This window comes from Anolis carolinensis, chromosome 1 (genome assembly GCF_035594765.1).
Source record: "Anolis carolinensis isolate JA03-04 chromosome 1, rAnoCar3.1.pri, whole genome shotgun sequence".
In the NCBI taxonomy this organism is placed as follows: Eukaryota; Metazoa; Chordata; class Lepidosauria; order Squamata; family Dactyloidae; genus Anolis; species Anolis carolinensis.
The window spans coordinates 344,171,614-344,191,054 of record NC_085841.1 but is presented as its reverse complement, the minus strand read 5'-3'; the positions used below and the strand labels follow the sequence as shown (position 1 = coordinate 344,191,054).

General features: G+C 37.0%; 1 protein-coding gene across 2 annotated transcripts in view; it reads right to left on the bottom strand.

The window, feature by feature from the left end:
• papola (poly(A) polymerase alpha) overlaps positions 1-19,441 on the bottom strand; it is a 56,395-nt gene that overhangs the window by 25,631 nt on the left and 11,323 nt on the right. For both annotated transcript variants that reach the window (XM_062968448.1, XM_008109012.3), the window contains exons 2-11: positions 15,291-15,464; positions 12,590-12,656; positions 11,815-11,896; positions 9,795-9,904; positions 9,459-9,512; positions 7,309-7,420; positions 5,545-5,634; positions 5,302-5,440; positions 2,605-2,677; positions 1,050-1,170 (exon numbers count right to left, since the gene is read on the bottom strand). In XM_062968448.1, the coding sequence (XP_062824518.1) occupies positions 1,050-1,170; positions 2,605-2,677; positions 5,302-5,440; positions 5,545-5,634; positions 7,309-7,420; positions 9,459-9,512; positions 9,795-9,904; positions 11,815-11,896; positions 12,590-12,656; positions 15,291-15,464 (1,022 nt within the window). The remainder of the gene's footprint in view (positions 1-1,049; positions 1,171-2,604; positions 2,678-5,301; positions 5,441-5,544; positions 5,635-7,308; positions 7,421-9,458; positions 9,513-9,794; positions 9,905-11,814; positions 11,897-12,589; positions 12,657-15,290; positions 15,465-19,441) is intronic.

Here is a 19,441-nt window from a genome sequence, read left to right as displayed (position 1 = left end):
AATACAGATCACACAAGGCTCCAACCATCCCTTTAAACCTACCCCCTTGAGTTGATATTTCACTAAGAAATTGCCACAATTAAAGGCCTCCCCACAAAACAGCAGTTTATCACCACCTCCCAAAATCACAAAAACTCCAAAAATTAAGAGCAGATGCTACGTTAGGTGAGTTGAAGAAAACAACAGCATGGCTCAGAAGTGGCCTGTGTTGGCAAATATTGGCACCTGCCCCCAGCACAACTGTCTACCCTGGGTTCTGATGGGAAAATTCTTACTAGGACCCTTTCAGGTTAGGAATTCATAGTGAACAAACTTATTACTGCTCCAGGAAAATACTTTTTAAGTGAATACAAATAGTATATTTGAAATCAAAGCAACTATAGGCAGTCCCAGAATTACAAACATCCAACTGACAAATGACTCATAGTTAAGAATGGAGGTGAGACAACAGGAAGTGAGAAAATTCTGCCCCTCGGAAGGAAATTTCACTCCTGGAAGAGTTATCATGGGGAAAAGGTGTCTCCACTGAAGCTTTATAGCCAATCCTTCTTTTCACAAGCCAAATTTTTCAAAATCCAATTCTCACAGGGACAAAAAGGTGAAATCTTCTGAACAGGGGCAATCAGCAAAACAATGTCTCAGGAGTGTTCAGCCCTCCCTATGTTATCCAGAGAACGCATATTGGGGGGGGGGGGGGAGAGAGAGAGTGCGAGCGCACGCTCACTGGACCTACACTTTAAAATGTCCCTGTTCCGACTTACATACAAATTCACCTTGAGAACAAACTTACAGAACCTATCTTGTTTGTTACTTGGGGACTACCTGTATTTCCAAGCATAACACATAACTACTAGGATGGCCAAAAGAACTAAAGCTAGATGATAAACTATTGTCAAGGGTTGCTCCTTTTGAATTAGTTGAGAATCCTCTTCCTAGGACTAAATACCTAAAAAAAACCTATGGGGTTCAAAGAATATTAGCTAAGGAACAAACATAAATGAAATCATATTATTTAATTCCTTAAAAAATAGATTTTCAGAATTGCTTACCTTGTTTAAATTCTTCAACCATGACCATACGTGTTGAAACGGACACATTGTAGGTGGAGTTCTGCTGGGGGTATGCTGGTGTAATTATAGGCATAAGATGGTACCTATCACTGGGGTTTACCTATACATAACAACAGCCAATCAGTTTTCTTCAATCACATTCAAGTTAAAAAATTTGGATCTGTCCACTGAAAAAAAAATAAATCTAATGCCACAAATAAAATGCTATACTGATAGCTAAGAGCCATTTCAAATCATGACGGTTGCTTTATAACTCACTACTGAGAAATTTCATACAATAATTTCCTGGTATCCTACTTCTAATTTATAAACATTGTAGCAGAAGATTGCCACTGCATTTTAGAAATAAAATAAAAAACCTCTTTTCTTTCCATTTGAAGTTGACTATCCTACTTCATAGTCACACAATTCAGGAGGCATCCGATTCTTGAGGAAGTATTATCAGATGCACAATTATCTGGAACCCCTTTGTAATATGTGGTGTAATTACTCCCGTAATTGTCAAGAAATAGCCAATTTTATTTTTAAAAAAGACTAAGTACCCAACGGAACCAAATGTGTTTAACATAGATTTTATTTAAAGCAGTATATTTGATGAAGGAAGGGAGGAAAGGAAAAGTACGGACGCATTTCAATACTTTTAGATGTTATTTTTAAAGCTGAAACCCTTTCATTTTGTTTAGATACAAGAGTGCATACTTTTCATATGTGAAAGGGTAACAAGGCAAAAGGGTGAACAAGCATAACATTTGATGCGGGCTTTTAATAAAGCTATGTTTGAAACCAAGAAGTGTACAGTCTTCAGAAACACCAATTGTATTTGTGTTAGCCAACAGGCTCCAAAGCCCAGTACTCTGTAGTCATAAGTGTCATTATCTCCAGCTCAGTTTCAGCAAGCCCAGAACTTGTAACTGGTAGAAAATATCCTATTCTATTCCACTTTGTGCCTTGTGCAGGTCTCATATGAACCCAGCGAAAAGCCCTGCATCACATAACCCTATTGCAATGCTGAAACTAAGGAGATACGGACCAAACAATGGAGCATCACTGGGAGTACCATGAAAGCCACCCTGGGTTTTCGAATCGAAGAAACAGACTTAAGTACAAATGTTTTTCTTGCTCTCCATGATAAAAGGATACTATTTTTTTGTTGAAAATAAGCAATTACACTTCTGATGTAGGTGAAGTGTACATACAGTCTTGGCCCAACATGGAACACTATTTTGTGCTTAGTACAGTTGTTTATAGATTCTCAAGAAAACCAGAGTTGATGAAACTGAAAACTGAAGCATATTCACATTTAAGCTTGGGCATCTCAAAATTACTAAATTTTAATATCAAATTTACACTAAATTTTAATATCAAATTTACACTAAATTTTAATATCAAATTTATTATCTGGGACAAAATTAAGTAACATTCCTTTTTAGTGCTGTAAGACTAATATTTGAATATGAAACAAAGAGCTGTTCACTGGGGTTGAAGCAATTGGATTTACAGTTTGAACTTATAGGGGAAAAAATAATACACTAACCCTTGGGTCCCATACAGGCAAATTAAGATTGCATTCTTCTGGCTGTTTCAATAGCACTGGATTTGGCCATTCCCTGTTTAGAGAGATTGTAGTACTGAGTAAGAAAAATACTTATAACAAGCAAGCAAACATGTTTGAATGCGAGTCTTCAGTTTATAAACCAGATGAAATTTCTTTTCAAAGAGAACTGGCTACTTCATTTCTTGATTATGGAACGAACTTATTTCTTTTAATCCATATAACTTTCATGGTGTTTAAAATCAGCAAATGTAACAGTCGAAAAAAACCCATTCATATTGAGATATACTTGCTCACAGTTTAGGGGGACTCAAAACTATTATCCAGCAATTTTATATGAAGAACATTAATGTTTTAAATTAATCCCATTTGTGAAAAACAAAGTAAACTACTGTCAAGAAAAAATACTGGTACGGTATGCATGGCATTTTTTGGACAAATACATATAATATGCCTCCGGGTTAGCTGCAGCCTTCCATGCTCAGACAGTCTCTTAAATGGTATGATGAGCAAAGTGCCACCAATGCTATTGTGAAGTATTACATCATTTAATATATGTAGTTTTAAATATATTTTATTTACTATTAGACCCTTTTGCTCATGTGGTTTATTTCACTGAAGGGATTATTTCAATCATCACAACTGAAAGGAAGGAAATTATGTGGAGGCACATCTACATTGCAGAATTAATGCAGTTTGACACCATCTTAAATGCCATAGCTCAGTGCTATGGAATCCTGGGAGTTGTAATTTGGTGGGGCACCAGCACTCCTTAGCTAGGAAGGCTAAAGACCTTGTAAAACTACAACTTTTATGAGTTCATGACATTGAGCTACAGCAGTTAAGTGGTGTCAAATTGCATTAATTTCAAAGTGTAGATATATACTAGGAGACAAGAAATATTTAGGCTTTGGTGAAGGGGAGAGCACTAAATATTACAGAGGTAATAAGACAGACTGTGCTAGTGGACAGCTGCTAGAATGATGCTGGATACAAGGGTTTACTTCTATATAATACAAATTTGAATTGCCATTTCATATTCACAATATTACCCATTTGTTGTGCATCTTAAATGTTTATGGGGCAAGTTAAACAGATATATATCTGAAGCGTTTACATAAACCAATTGTTTATGTGTGTAATGAACCACAACTGTTTTAGAATTTTAAATCTGACCAGAACAACCCAAAAAGCACAATTCCACTTTTCCTAGTTAAAATTTCAGGGAAGATTCAAATGAGTCTGAAGAAACAAAACAGGAGTACCGTAAATGGACTATGAAGTCATGAAATGTATAAAATGTTTTTAACATTCGAAATATATCACAATGTTTTATCAACTCAATTGAGAAAGCTATGTTAGAAAAATGAAGTCTCCAAGATCCCGCAACTTTGAATGAAGATGGTAGGACAGCTAGCACATTTTGCACACAGAATCCTGAGATTTTAACTTTTAAAAGTGTACGGTTCTTCGTGCAAAACTTTAAAAAGATTACCTCTCTATTGAAAATGCCTTTTTGTTCTTACTGGAAATATTTCAGGCAGCAATTTATTTATTTTTTGAATTTGTAAAGTAGAGATGGGCATAGTGTGGTTTCCAGAGTTGATTTTTACATTTCTGAGGGGCCCTTAGATATTTATTATAAAATATATTTTTTTAAAATTGTTTGCCCTCAAGTGCCCTAAAGAGTATGAGAGGCATCTTCACCATATTTTTGCTAACCTTGTAGTACTATAGGACCATAAGAGGTCTTTAAAAAAATAAGAAGTGACTTCTGCTTAATTCCTACTGTTAAAAACGTGACCTCTTGGAATTAAAATGGCATGAGGGAAGGCTAAGAATATGGTGAAAATGTTCTTGTGTCTCCTAGAAGTCATGTGGGGAATTTTTTTAACCCTTGCAGGGTGGGGGATATAGCCCTTCAAGGACCCCCAGAGGGCTAATACAGTAATCTTTCACAGTTGCCCACCCCAGCCTAGATTCTGTTATTTCCTGAAACACAGGGCATGGCAATCACAGCATGGATAAGACTGGTAACTACAGTAATCCCTTCAGATTTGTGGTTTTGACTTTTGTGGATTTGATTTAAAATATTCTTTCTAGGAATCTCTAGTTCCTCTGATATGACTCCATGGTCAGCTTCTAGCAAAAGTTGAACACAGTGTTGTGCTGGAAGACCTAGATATTCCTAGAGAGGTGTTCGCTCAGGTAAAAAATAGCAATTTCTTTATTTGTATTTTTTCACTTTCATGGAGGTCCTGTGCCCCTAACACCAGCGAATGTGGAAAGCTGACTGCACTGCAGCCTAATTGTATAATTTTATGGATCCCATTCCATTACACCACACCACCTAGATTAGGCATATATGGGGCACCCTCTGTAGTCCTTCTGACATTATAACAGATGGAGTCACAAACGAAGTGAACACATTTCCACCAGAGACTACATGTTTATTTTTAACACTTCAACAAAAAGTTGAAGATGTACAATGAGGGCTATAAAATACGACTTGACAGTTGTTCATCCCTGGCATGGTGTCTTGCAATTCCCCAGGGAGATGCAACTATTCCTTTAGGTGTACTTCTTAACCTGACACCATCTGAAGGAATGCCATAGAAACAACACTAAAATTCAGGGTCAATAATAAATTTTATTTTAGTGTAATCTAAAGAGACATACCATTTAGAAAATACCAAGAAAAATTTATGTACAAGAGTTGATGCTATTGCATTTGGATAAAGCTGGCATGTTCTTGCTACTAGCATAGCCCAGGAAACTCCACCAAGGAAACCTAATATATTGGAATAGATGTTGTGCCCTGTTGTTGTAGAGGAAAAAAAGACAGACAGCTTTAGTCATTTTCACTCAACTAGGAAAAAAACAACTTTTTAAAAGAAGTCAAGTTTGTAGAACTCCACTTACGTTTGGCCCACAGTTTGATAGCTCTCAGTGTTAACCTGAAATTGTCAATGTTTGGTACTAGATGGAGAATTTCATCAGTTACCCTGCAACCTAGAAAACAGAAACCCAGGTTGTATAATTAATTGTAGAGAAATATTATGCAATACTGAAAAGCTTAGTGATTTCTGATGTCCCTTTTGCTCTTCACTAAAGAATACTTTTATGTCACATCATGTCTTCTTCCCAAGCCGGCCAAGGGTTGAGTCAACAGATCCGTTCAATTATGAGCTATGAGACTTATTATGGTCTTATTACCACTTTTTCAACAACAGAATTAAGGTACAAAACACCAATTACAGAGAGTTACCAGATCAGAATTTTGGACTAAATTGTATCCATTCTGAAAGTCAATTTCAGGGTCTGAGCTGTGTGATTCAGTTAATAAATGACATCACACAAGCCAGCCAAACAATTCTGTCTAGGCTGAAAACACATTGGCAAGGCAAGAAAATTCTATAAACAATTTGACTAAAATAGTTTTCCAGAAGCTATGCACTCATAGCTGGAACACACTGCAGGTCTATTCCACACTTTATTATCTCCTACCTTCATGTCTCTGACATGGGAATACGTCTTACAAGGGCAATATGTAATTCTAAAAATCCTTGCGATTTGAAGCACAACATTCATATTACACCTTCTTATAGCAACACCAGAGACACTCCAAGTGGCCAGCTACTGGTCAAAGGACATTTAGTATAATGCCAAGTTTTTTTTAGCTTTGTTTGTGTTTTCAAATACATTTCAACTTGTACCCTCGGTTTGCTTTTGACACGCTAAATAAATAAATATTCCTATTAGAGGGTGAGTTCCAGCATTTGGTCTACAGGACACCTGATGCTTCTCTCCCTTTCAATACAACAGATTACAATATTTTGCTGAAATATTTTAAATTGTTTTACGTTCTTTGGTTGAGTGAACTATAAACTGCTAATATATTAGAACATTTCAACTTAAGAGCATAGATATTTTGTACCAAAGAGTTGTAACCATAAATAAAAAGCACATTAAAGAATGGGTAAAGAGCCTTCCTTAGCTAATTTTTAATCTTCAATACACTTTTAAGTAGCAGGTCATGACTTAATATGATGGAGATTTTAAATTTGCGCTAAAGAAGGCAGATAGTATGAATTCTGTTTCTGGCAGTGAAAAAAAGTCAATAAAGTGGTTTTGCCATACATTTAAATTGTTATTGTAAACAGTTTAAATATATGGCAAAACCACTTTAACTGTAATTTTGATCCAGGTTTAGTCACAGAGGAAACCTGCTGATTTCATACTCTAAATATGACTAACTTTGGATTCAACTCATTATATAACATTAGCATTTATATAACTGATGGCATACAAAATATTTGCAGTTTCAAAAGACTGGCTTCTCACTTATCACAAGTACAGGCAGTCCCTGTACTTGTAGATACGAACAGGTTGAGGGCAACCAGCTGGGGAATGGTGTAGCTAGCTCCCTGTTGCTCTCCAGTCAAGATGAAGGTGGCTGGCGAAGGAAGCTGGCAACAGACTTCTTTGCGCCTCATCTCCAGTGTGGATGGGGACCTTTGGCTTCCTGCCAGCCCCCTTCGCCAGAGTCTTGGAGCTCCAGTTTCATTTTAAAATGTACCAATTCCAATTTACAAACAAATTCAACTGAAGAACAAACCTACAGAATTTATCTTGTTCATACCTTGGGGACTACCTGTATTACACTGCAAATGATAATATACTCACCATTAAGACTTCGTATGCATCTAATGTCTAAATTTTTTAGTAGACTATCATCTCGAAGGTCCAGATCTTCAGGAATAGTCTGCAGTGCTAACCGGGCAAACAAGATATCTATCTAAATGGGCAAAAATAAAAAAGATAAGTAGGTTCTCACTACTTTCATTTATGCATATTTAGTTATACAATTCAATAACTATATCGGGAGAAAGCGAGGATAAAGATAAAATAACTAATCATATGAAATGCCAGTGTCACTTTCAAATGACTTTCTAAGCTATAGTTAAGTTACCATGTCTGTGGATGTACTGAAAACCACAGAACTTAATTTTCTATATAAAAAAAAATCCAAGAAAGCACACTGTTTACTATACAAAAAACACAGGCAGCTTAGAAATATTTAACTGCCAATATGTTCCTACATATCTGCCCCAGGATAACTGTGTGGGCAAGTAAGAGTTGAACTCTTTAAAGTGCTATGTGTATTAACATACATTTGTTTACAGTGTATAGTCTAATTCCATTACATTTAATATGGGGCAAAAGTACATTCTAATGGATTAATAAGGGCAAGATCATGACTAGTCACTATTATTTCCATTCCTTTAAGCTATTGTTCAGCACACACATGGGGTAATAACATAATAATAATAATAATAATAATAATAATAATAATAATAATAATAATAATAATACTTTATTTTTATATCCCGCCTCCATCTCCCCCAAGGGACTCGGGGCAGCTTACATGGGGCCAAGCCCAGATAAAAACTGCAAACCAAATAAAAACATCAAAAAATACAGACACAGCTATTAAAATTCAACACTCTAAACATAACAAAAGAATAAAATGATAATCATATTTAAAATGGATTTGGCACCCAAGCAGAGGGGGTAAAAATGAACTGGGCAAAGTACGAGTGAATATTATAACATGAGGTAGTTGATTGAATGCAACCGTCAATGTGAAAGCAACCTGGGAGGGGCGGACGCTGTGACTGTAAGCAAACTGATAGGGCAAACTAAAATGTAGTACAGTAGATGAGGAAATGGCCGCAGCTTTAAGGTCTATCATGGGGTTTTTTGGGGAGTTCATTCTCCAAAAGCCTGTTGGAAGAACCAGGTTTTAGGCTCTTCCTAAATGCTACCAGGGTGGGGGCTTGCCTAATCTCCCTGGGGAGTTCCAGAGCCAGGGGGGCACCACAGAGAAGGCCCTCTCCCTTGTCCCCACCAGCCGCGCTTGTGATGGGGGTGGAAGCGAGGAGCCCCCCCTCCCCCCAGACAACGCCAGCTCTTCGGCTTAGAAATGGAGATGACAGGGGAAACCTTTACCTTTTTATTGTTGGAAATGACAATCTCCATCAAGCCCCCTCTAGCAATCTGTTTGTCTATGATCTTGTTGCTTACTGTTTCCTGTGTGTATGTTCTGGTGTACATCTTTCTTTACTCTATGGCTTCTGGGAAGTTATAAAAGAGGCTGTAGACCATATGCTCTCTCTCTTTCCTTTTGACAATGTGACCTGTGATTGCTGTTTTTGTTACAAGAGGGTTGCCCTGGTCAGCTGGCACAGAGAACCATCTCAAAGATATTTGAAACCGGACTGATACGTTTTTGTACCTGTTTATACTGATCACATGAAAATTGTGAGTAAACCACATATGTTATTTCCATCAAAGTCTATTTTATTTTTGTCTCTTAAGTGTATGATATGAAACTTTGAGCTTGCTATTAAAAAAACCAAGTGCAAATACATCATTTCATCAATATGCAATGTAATATAAGACTTGTTTTATGGGCCACTTCACCATTGCCAACAGCTTTTAGTGATTACAAACACATGAGGCTGGGAAAATTCATATAATGGCTTGTTTTTGATGAGCTGACAGCTCTGTGAGGGGATTAAATATGTAAAGGGTGTAATTTCTGTAACTGTAGTGGTATTTTATCATGGCACTATAATAAATTCAGGTATAATGAATATGTATGTAGTGCCAAGTGGTAGACAACACTGCAAACCTACAGATTAAGATTACTTGTGCACTTATAATGCAAGCAGTCAAAAAATATGACCGGTACATATGAAACTATGTGTTTGTCTTCTGGAATGATGGACAAGAGATGCGTGGGGTCAAAATGCTGTCTTATTTTCTCTTACCTCTATTCCATCAAAGCACAGCTTGATAACAGGAACAAATGCTTCTTCAACAGCCTGTAGAATAAAATATTTTGCAATGAAGTGAACATATAAGGAATCTATACAGAAAGCTGAACTATTTAAGAGGTTGTGTGAGGGCATTTTGTCCCCTTTCAATCTACAGTTCTAAAAAACCCAACAGAAAGCAGCACTAAAGTACTACAATAGAAACTGAATTTCTATACAGGAAACATTTAGTGTGCTTAACAACCTGAAACTAGTGTTACATCTATTTCACACAACAAGGGATATCATGAGGATGGGAGAATTGATAATTGTTTAAGAGAACATACATACCCGTAAATCTTTTACTTCTTCCTGCAGCTTCAGTTTTTCATAAAATGAGGTGAAAAAATCACTTCTGTCAACATGCCTTGGTGCTACACATAACGCATCAATATCTGCACCTAAAATAAGCGTGCATAAACATTGTTAGATATCATATGAAGCTAAATGATGCAACACCTAGTTTTCCATAGAAATGCTATGCAGAAAGTATTTTCAAGTCATGTGTTTATCAATTCTGCCAGCTGAAATATATTATTTGATGCAAAAAGAGAGCATAGCTTTTATATTAGAAAAAAATCTAGAATCAACCACTCCAATGCAGCTATGAATCTGACTTCTAATTCACAAATATTTTAATCAGGGTGGGCAACTGTGGGAGACTGTAAGGCTGCATTCATCTACTCAAAACTTTGGAAAATCTCATAGACGTTCACAGTACTCCTCCAAAATGTACGCATTGCCTCCATGGCTCCTTTTCAACCTGTAGAGGGTCCTAGGGAAAGGTAAAGGTTTCCCCTGACGTTTAGTCCAGTCGTGACTGACTCTGGGGGGTTGGTGCTCATCTCCATTTCTAAGCCGAAGAGCCGGCGTTGTCCATAGACATCTCCAGGTCATTTGGCCGGCATGACTGCATGGAGCGCCGTTACCTTCCCGCCGGAGCAGTACCTATTGATCTACTGACATTTGCATGTTTTCGAACTGCTAAGTTGGCAGGAGCTGGGCCTAACAGCGGGCGCTCATTCCGCTCCCGGGATTTGAACCTGGGACCTTTTGGTCCGCAAGTTCAGCAGCTCAGCGTTTTAACACACTGTGCCACCAGAGGGTCCTAGGGACCACAAAAATAGGCCCGGGCCACATGGTGCATTTAAGCTAAGACCAAATGTAAGCTACTTTAATGCACAAGTATATAATTTTGCACTCCTCTTGTAAGCCTTTGGATAAGCATTTCATTTTGAATGTGTATGTATTTTATGAGCTGATAGATAATTAAAATGTTCATATTCAACAAAAGTCAAAACACATTTTGCTGTTTAATTTCACAAGTGGTCAAACTGCATATATTCTTGTTATTTATCCCATTGTATTATTTATCACATTTTGAAGAACACAGTGAATGCCATACCCAGACCCAGATGCACAATTTGTAATTTCTGCAGCATTGTTCAAAGGGTGGTAGAGAACGCTAGGGAAAAGCCCTTCATCTCTGAGTGGTTAGGATTATATGATGCATTAGCAATTTGACCGAACATTATTGAAAACTGTAAAAATCATACATGAAACTATAGTTCTAGACAACCAAATTAGATTCAAACATATCCTACCAAGAATGAAGAGTCCCAGTGCTAGAACCTGACAAACAACTGACACCAAAAAAGGGACTGCATCACCCAAGACAAAGGTGTATTGTGAAAAGGAAAGTGGAGAGCACTGCTGTTCAAATGCTGTCACACCAACAGCTACACTAGTGAATTGGAATTTAGCCAAATATGCCATTATATTACAACAAATATCTCACTAGAAAGTAAGTTAACAGAAACCTCTAGGATTAGATGGTTAGTAATGTGTAAATCAAATTTAATTGGAACTGCATTAATTCTAAATTCATTTTAAAGTCTGCTTAGCTTTATACTGGCACTTAATACAAACCTTCAAACACAGAAACCATTACTTGGTATATTACCTGCAAAAGATCTGAGGAAAAATTCTCACCTTAATATGGCCTTCACATGCTGTAGAAGGCATAAGCATATTATTTGAACACTGCGTGTTTTGAGTATCTTACCAGTGAAGTCTGCCTGTGACATACAACCACAGTCCTGATTGAATGAAGTACACGAGACTGACTGCCATATCAATATGTGATGGAAACACGTCTAGATTCAGCAACTACTTATTATGAATAGGACACAAGCTCCAATGAACACCTTATTTAATCACATATCTGTTTGCAGGGAACCCACTATTTCTTAACAAAATGTAACATTTATACACATAGAAAATATTTATAACCATTATCCAGACACATTACCTTTTGTGTGTACACCTAATCTGTATGAGCCAAAAGTAAAAATTTTCCCTCCAACATTCTCTATTACAGACTGTGGAAGATTCTAAGGGAAGAAAACACAGAAACTGAACGTTTATGAGCAATGCAAGCAACACAACATTCAACCATACAAAACTAAAAAAGACAGCTATAAGTCACATAGACAGCAACGTAGTGCTGTGGTACTGACTATGTAGTTAGGGGATAAGATTAACTACGTAGTTATCATTGCTAAATAATCATCAAGAGTTTGCTTGTTGGAAAATAAGATAAACTTGATACAGTATTTATCCATTACATATAACAATAATGTCTATTTACAATTGAATACTATTTCTACTTAAACTCCACTTCTATCAACAGAAACACATGCTTGGTGTAGCAACCCTCATTACAGTGAACTGGCTACACATTTAATTGAAAATCCTACAAAGTCCATAACTTGTTTCCCAACTGCTAAACATTTTTATGGACAGAGGAAATTGCCATCTTATTTCCAGTGATATCAAAACACAAGGAGCAATTTGGAGAAACCTGAACAATCAACTCTGGCTACTATGATTCTCAATTTCCAGACCCTCAAATATGGGGCTCCTATAGTCTTTGACCACCCACCCACCCACCCACCCCCCCCCCCCCCCCAAATTCTGGCTGCAAAGAACTGGCACTGTAGTTTAATGGCATGTTGAGACCTAAGACAGAAAACCAGTGTTCTAACCATGTGAAAATAAATACTGTAAAATACATTACTTCATACCTTAATTTCGCTGATTTCTCGTATCCACTCCTTTACAAGGTTATTTAGTTTCCCCAAAATTAGAATTCTGTTGATGAAACACATTACAAAAATAAATTACATCCAATCAAGAAATGTAGACAGGCATCATCCTCTTATATGATACTAGCTTTGCCCGGCCACGAGTTGCTGTGGCTTATGGGAATCATTTGTTGGCCAGGTGGAATAGCAATGAATAGCCTTGCAGCCTCAAAGCTGGCCGTTTTCTGGAGTAGCATCCTCAATCAAAGAGCCGTTTTGAAGCCTGGCTACTTCCTTTGCAGGGGAATCCTTGTTTGGCCAGCTTGAACTGCACTGAAGAGTCTTGCAGTTTAAAAGCCTGGCTGCTTTCTACATAGGGCATCCTTTCTAGGCCTGGTTGTATGGGAAAGAGTAGGCTTGTGGCTTCAGAGCTTGGGGGTTTTCTATCTAGAGGAAATCTTGGTTGGCCAGGTTGAATAGCCTTGCTGCTTGCAAGCCTGGCCGCTTTCTATCTTGCAGAACCCTTGGTTGGTCAGTTTGAATAGCAATTAATAGTCTCAGTGTGGCAGGTATGAATGCTGCAATTAGCCACCTTGATCAGCATTTAATGATCTTACAGCTTCAAAGCTGTTTGCTTCCTGCCTGGGAGAATCCTTTGTTGGGAAGTGTTAGCTGGCCCTGACTGTTTCCTTTCTGGAATTCCCAATTTCCCTGCTTTCAGAGTGTTGTTCTTTATTTACTGTCCTGGTTTTAGGGTATTATTATACCACAGTAATTATTTCATATTACTGTAGAGTCTCACTTCTCCAACATTAGCTTATCCAATGTTCTGGATTATCCAACGCAGTCGGCCTTTTAGTAGTCAATGTTTTTGTAGTCAATGTTTTCAATACATTGTGATGTTTTGGTGCTAAATTCATAAATACAGTAATTACAACATAGCATTACCGCATTGAACTACTTTTTCTGTCAAATTTGTTGTATAATTTGTTGTATAAATGTTTTGGTGCTTAATTTGTGAAATCATAACGTAATTTGATGTTTAATAGACTTTTCCTTAATCTCTTCTTATTATCCAACATATTGTCTGGAATGGTTGGTACTCACCAAATTTAACTTGCATAAAACCCTAGAGGCCACATGCTACTTATGAGAAATTGCTGCACTTAAATGCTTGGTGGTTAAATTGAAACAACACTATTTTGGAACAACAGATCCCGAACTGCTATGATTTTTCTCTCTCCCTTTCCTTTGGAGAGGGGGACCAGATGCAGTATACTCAAAGAAGTGATTTACTACTGAGTAATCCATTCCCGCTTCAAATCAATTTAAGTTATCAAAACCACAGAATGGTCAGCTGTAATCAAGAAAATCACTTTTATAAAGGAGAGGGAATATAGTGCAACAATTACTAAAGGTCCCTTATTGTATTGTTTCTATTACTCAAATATACTTCTATATCAGAGGTGTTCTCAAATTGTGCTCCGTGGAACCCATCTGGAGGAGCAGTCTAAAAAACACTGACCTAGAGATTCCTAGACTGAACACCTCTTTAGGAATGTCAGGACTACCAGCGTAAGTTGACCAGAATTGTGTTGGAGGACACCGGGTTACCTAGAAAGGTGTATTCTCAGGTAAAAAACCTCAGCATTTTTTCATTCACTGTTTCTTTTACTTTTGCAGCTAACCTCAATGAATGTAGGGGGCTCACTGTGTTCAGAAGTCTAGAGCAGGGGTCCCCAAACTAAGGCCCGGGGGCCGGATGCGGCGCTCCGAGGTCATTTACCTGGCCCCCGCTCTCAGTTTTATAATATAATATATTGTATATACATATAATATTGATAATAATATTATAATGTAATACAATATAACACTAATAATAATACCATATAATAATATTAATTATATATTCTATATTACATATAATATTACTAATAATATTACAGTATAGTGGTATAGTTCAATATAGTAATATATAATGCTAATATTGTGCTATGCTAATAATATAATATATTGTATGTACATATAATTTGTAAGCCACTCTGAGTCCCCTTTGGAGTGAGAAGGGTGTGATACAAATGTAGTAAATAAATGGAGTAAATAATAAATAAATAAATTTTAGACTTAGGCTCACCCAAAGTCTGAAATGACTTTAAGGCACACAACAATAACAACAACAACAACCCTAATTAACTTGACTATCTCATTGGCCAGAAGCAGGACCACATTTCCCATTGAAATCCTGATAAATGTATGTTGGTTAAAATTGTTTTTATTTTTAAATATTGTATTGTTCTTTCATTGTTGTTGTTGTTGTTTTTGCACTACAAATAAGACATATGCAGTGTGCATCAGAATTTGTTTGTATTTTTTTCAAATGATAATCCGGCCCCTCAACAGTCTGAAGGATTGTGGACCAGCCCTCGGCTTAAAAAGTTTGAGGACCCCTGGTCTAGAGATTCAATTTCATTTATTATTTGATTCATTCCCTGTGTTTCACTTTGTACAGGCTTGAAATACTTTGAGGATCTAATCACTATTTCGCTGCTCTACATAACTCCTGTATTATTTTTGACTCCACTGCATGAAACATTGAAAACTGGAAAACTATAGTTAGTGCAGTTCTATTAGTAATTGTTCTGTATAATCTCAGTATTATTTTTGTCACAAAACACTGATAAACTAAAAATGTGATGCTTACCTGCGTTGCAGTTCCTCTTCCTCCTCAAAGACGCCAAAGGGTTTTAGGGTTTCAATTAATTTCTGAGTAAGTATACAGTCATTCTCCTTTGGGGCAGCTAAACTGATGGGTGAGGTAATGCCATAATGCTTCTGTGGCTGCTGCGCTTGCTGTGATCCCTGGGTTGTAACTGGGCTAGTAAAGATAAATAAAACAAAATTAAAAGAAGTGCTACATCAACACTAATAAATCAATCAACATATTTGGGGCAAGTATCCACAAAAGGAAAGTCAGACTTTTGGCAAATCATTTAAACCAGTGGTTCTTAACCTGTGGGTCCACAGATGTTTTGGCCTTCAACTCCCAGAAATCTTAACAGCTGGTAAACTGGCTGGAATTTCTGGAAGCTGTAGGCCAAAACACTTGGGGACCCACAGGCTGAGAACCACTGGTTTAAACAGTAACCGAAATATTATAAAGAACATTTCGACATTACAGTCACTTTGGATGCATTTAAGCAACAGAAATTTTGGCTAGGCATAGGCACTCTTTGGCTAAGAAGGCAAAAAGACCTTGTAAAACTACAACTCTCTGGTTTCCATATAATGGAACCACAACAGTCAAAATGGTGTCAACCTACATCAATTCTACAGTGTTGATGCACTCACAAACCTTTACATCTATCTTATGCAGAATCAGCTCAGTTAAGATAAACAGTGACTATAGTGATCTGAAAGAACAAACTTATGATCCTCGATGTTTAAGAAAACTACTTTGGCCTTTAGCTCCACCACCACTATATGTAGTTCATCAGCAATCCAACGTATACTCTTCTAAAAGTACATTATCTACATTGGTTCAATCACTCCTGACTAAGTCACACAATAATTGACTGGCAACTGCCTAATAACAGAACAATCAATAGCTTTAAAAGCGTAAGAGTCCAACTGGATCAGGCCAAATGTCTTACGCAGTCCACCATTCTATTTCCCACAAGATATGACCAGAAGCCCATTGTGCAGATAGAAGTTATTTTATCTATTCCCAAGTAACTGGTATTCAAAAACATATTGCCTGATCATCAAGCTAATGTATAATTACCATGAGCAGCGACCCTGTCTGATTTAAACCCTCCATGAATTTGGCCAAACATGTAAAGCCAATTGAGCTGGCCGTTATCACTACATTAATGACAGTAAACTCCATCACTTAACAGTGTGTGTAATATAAAAACCAAACAAAACAGACCAAACCAATAAACAAAAAAATTGGCTTCTATCTCTTCTAAACCTTCTGCCACAAAGCTCCATTGGGTGATCTATAGTTCTAACATTATGAGATGGAGAAAATTCTTCCTATTTATCTGCTCTATGTCACAAATATTATGAATCATTTGTTTTAAAATATAGCAACCAGAAATCTACACATTCCAGCTGCAGTCACACAAGAAGTCTTATATAGAAATCAGAATGTGGCATACTGGTTTGAGCATTGGGACAACTCTGGAGGTCAGGGCTCAAATCCTTGCTCAGCCAAGGAAACCTACAGGATAATCATAGGAAAGTCACAAACTCTCTCAGTCTCAGAGGAAGTCAATAGCAACTTGCCTCTGTGCAAGGCTTGCCAATAAAATATCATGTAAAATTCACCTTTGGGTCACCACAAGGCACAATAAACCATTTGGATCGTATTAAGATGCTAGCCACAGATGCAGGTGAAATGTCCATACAGACCGGAAACCACACAACACCCCAACAACAATGTAATTTGTCTATCTGAATAGTCTGGAGAGATGTCAAGGCCTATTTTTTCCCTTGAAGCCTTAACTTTTTTCTGGAAGAAATAAAAAAACAGATTATAGGAAATGGCTTTTCTTTTATAAAGAATAAAATGTTTAAGACCGTTCATATATATATCTGTGCTCTTAAGGCATTCCCAACTTACAGTGTCCCTATCATGTGACGTTTTCGACAAGATTTATTACCTTTGCCCTTTTTTGAGGCTGAGAGATGTGACTTGCCAAGCAGGGGATTCAAATTCTGGTCTTCAGAGTTGCAGTCCAAAGCTCAAACCGCTGTACTACACTGGCTCTTTATTATTCCCCATTTTTCCATTTAAAAAAGCCTATGTAGCAGGAAGATTTTTATGCAAGGCTCTGTACAGTAAGTTTGTAGTCCAGGGCCACTGAATAACAAATGGACATAATTATGGTACCAACCCCTGGCATATCAGAAAAATTGCCAATTCTCCTACATTAGCTAGCTCAAGAGGCATTGATGATCATTCTATGAGATCATTCTAAATTTTGGTCCAGGTTTCCTTTCAGAGTTTTTATTAGGTGAATGAGTGCATTATATCTGTTTGCCAGTATGTAAGACAAAGAGAAATATATTTTTCTTTGTATTACTAATGTCAGAGGTTTCCTCTGTTAGACCTCTGTTGCTTGAGTTTCTTAACCTGACAAAATAAAAAAAAATCCTTACGTGCAAGGTGTTCCTCATAGTTCAGGCCCTTGTAGATCTACTAGTAAGCAAAGTGTTTTTAAACTTATTTTGCAATTATTTTCTGAATAATGGATATTTTACTATACTTTTATACCAAACTAAACTGTGTATAACAAATTTTATGTTTCTAAATCAACAATATAACTTCCCTCATTTTTCTGAACATCTTCGGGAGTTTTACATACCTCCAAAACAACTTGATATTTTACATCTCTAATATACTGACTGAGGGTGGGGGGAGAGAACACTGGAAGAGAAATGTAGCACGTGTACAGTCATATATTAAACTAGTATTTAGTATGCTCATGTTCTATTCAGAGATTTCATAGCCCGAACTGAAGCCAGTGGATTTTGGATCATACTGAAGAAATAATAAAGCCTCCTTAACTAGACCTAAAGTTGAAAGCATGCATACCTCAAATAATGAGCATTCCTTTTAATTTCATTCCTTGTACCTTGAGCAAAATCCCTTAAACCTTTAAAATATTTAACAGAAACATCTTTAATGGTAATTGATACTAGGTGATAGAAGAAAATTTACACTGTCATGTGGTTGATATAAGCTGTCTGAAATGCATTCACTTTAATAAACCACCTATGACTATTTTTGAATACAAAGGAAAATATAGGAAGTTTCTCAGCCAGAACAGGTACAATATTTAAGTGGATTTCCAGCCAAATGTCTCTCTGTGTGTGTATCTGGATAGCATAGGAAAGGGTTAACACCTCTGTTGTATTTGTTTTGCTGTCTGTGCCCCTGTTCAGAAGATTTCACTTCACATTCAGTCCCTGTGATAATTGGATTTTGAAAAATTTGCCTTGTTGTGGAAACAAGGGTTGGTGATAAAGTGGAGACACCTTTTCCCCATGATAACTCTTTGAGGAGTTAATTTCACTTAGGGTAGATTTTTCTCACTTCCTGTAGTCTCAACCCCGCCCCCCCTCTGCTGACAGACACATCGGTGGTTTGAATCCGGGGAGATTCTGTTAGCTCCAGCCTCCCACAGGAAGGTAAAACATCAAACATCTGGGCATTCTCTAGGCAATGTCCTTGCAGATGGCAAATTTTTTCACACCAGAAGCAACTTGCAGTTTCTCAAGTTGCTCCTGACACTGACACACACACAAACCCCATTCTTAATTATGAGTCATTTGTAAATTGGATGTTTGTAACTCGGAGATTTCCTGTATAGACTAAAAGCCACTACATTATTGTTTGACAATGTATTTGGGTTTGTTTAGCTATTTGTTTATTTTCTAAAGAGTTGTCTATTTCAACTTCTAGCACTCCAGATTCCTTTGATGTCAACCTCAAAGCTCCTGAAAGCATGACTAATGGTCAGGGATTGTCTAAACCTTCTAGAGAAGAAAGACTGAGAAATAATATGTCTGAAATCTAAATCTACTGCCAAAAGTTGAGATCAATACAAACTGAGTTCAATATAATATTGCTGTGGCAAAACACATGACTTTTACATCTATCTATATCTATCTATATATAAAATAGTGATGGACAAAACAAAACGAAACACCCCACAACCTCAAAAATTGACAGCACAACCCCTCATCCACGCCTCTACGTTCATACAACAAAAAAGAAAAGAAAAATAAAGTCCTAATTAGAGGGAGAGGAGTAATAGTTTTTATCCAATTGCTACCAGTTAGAAG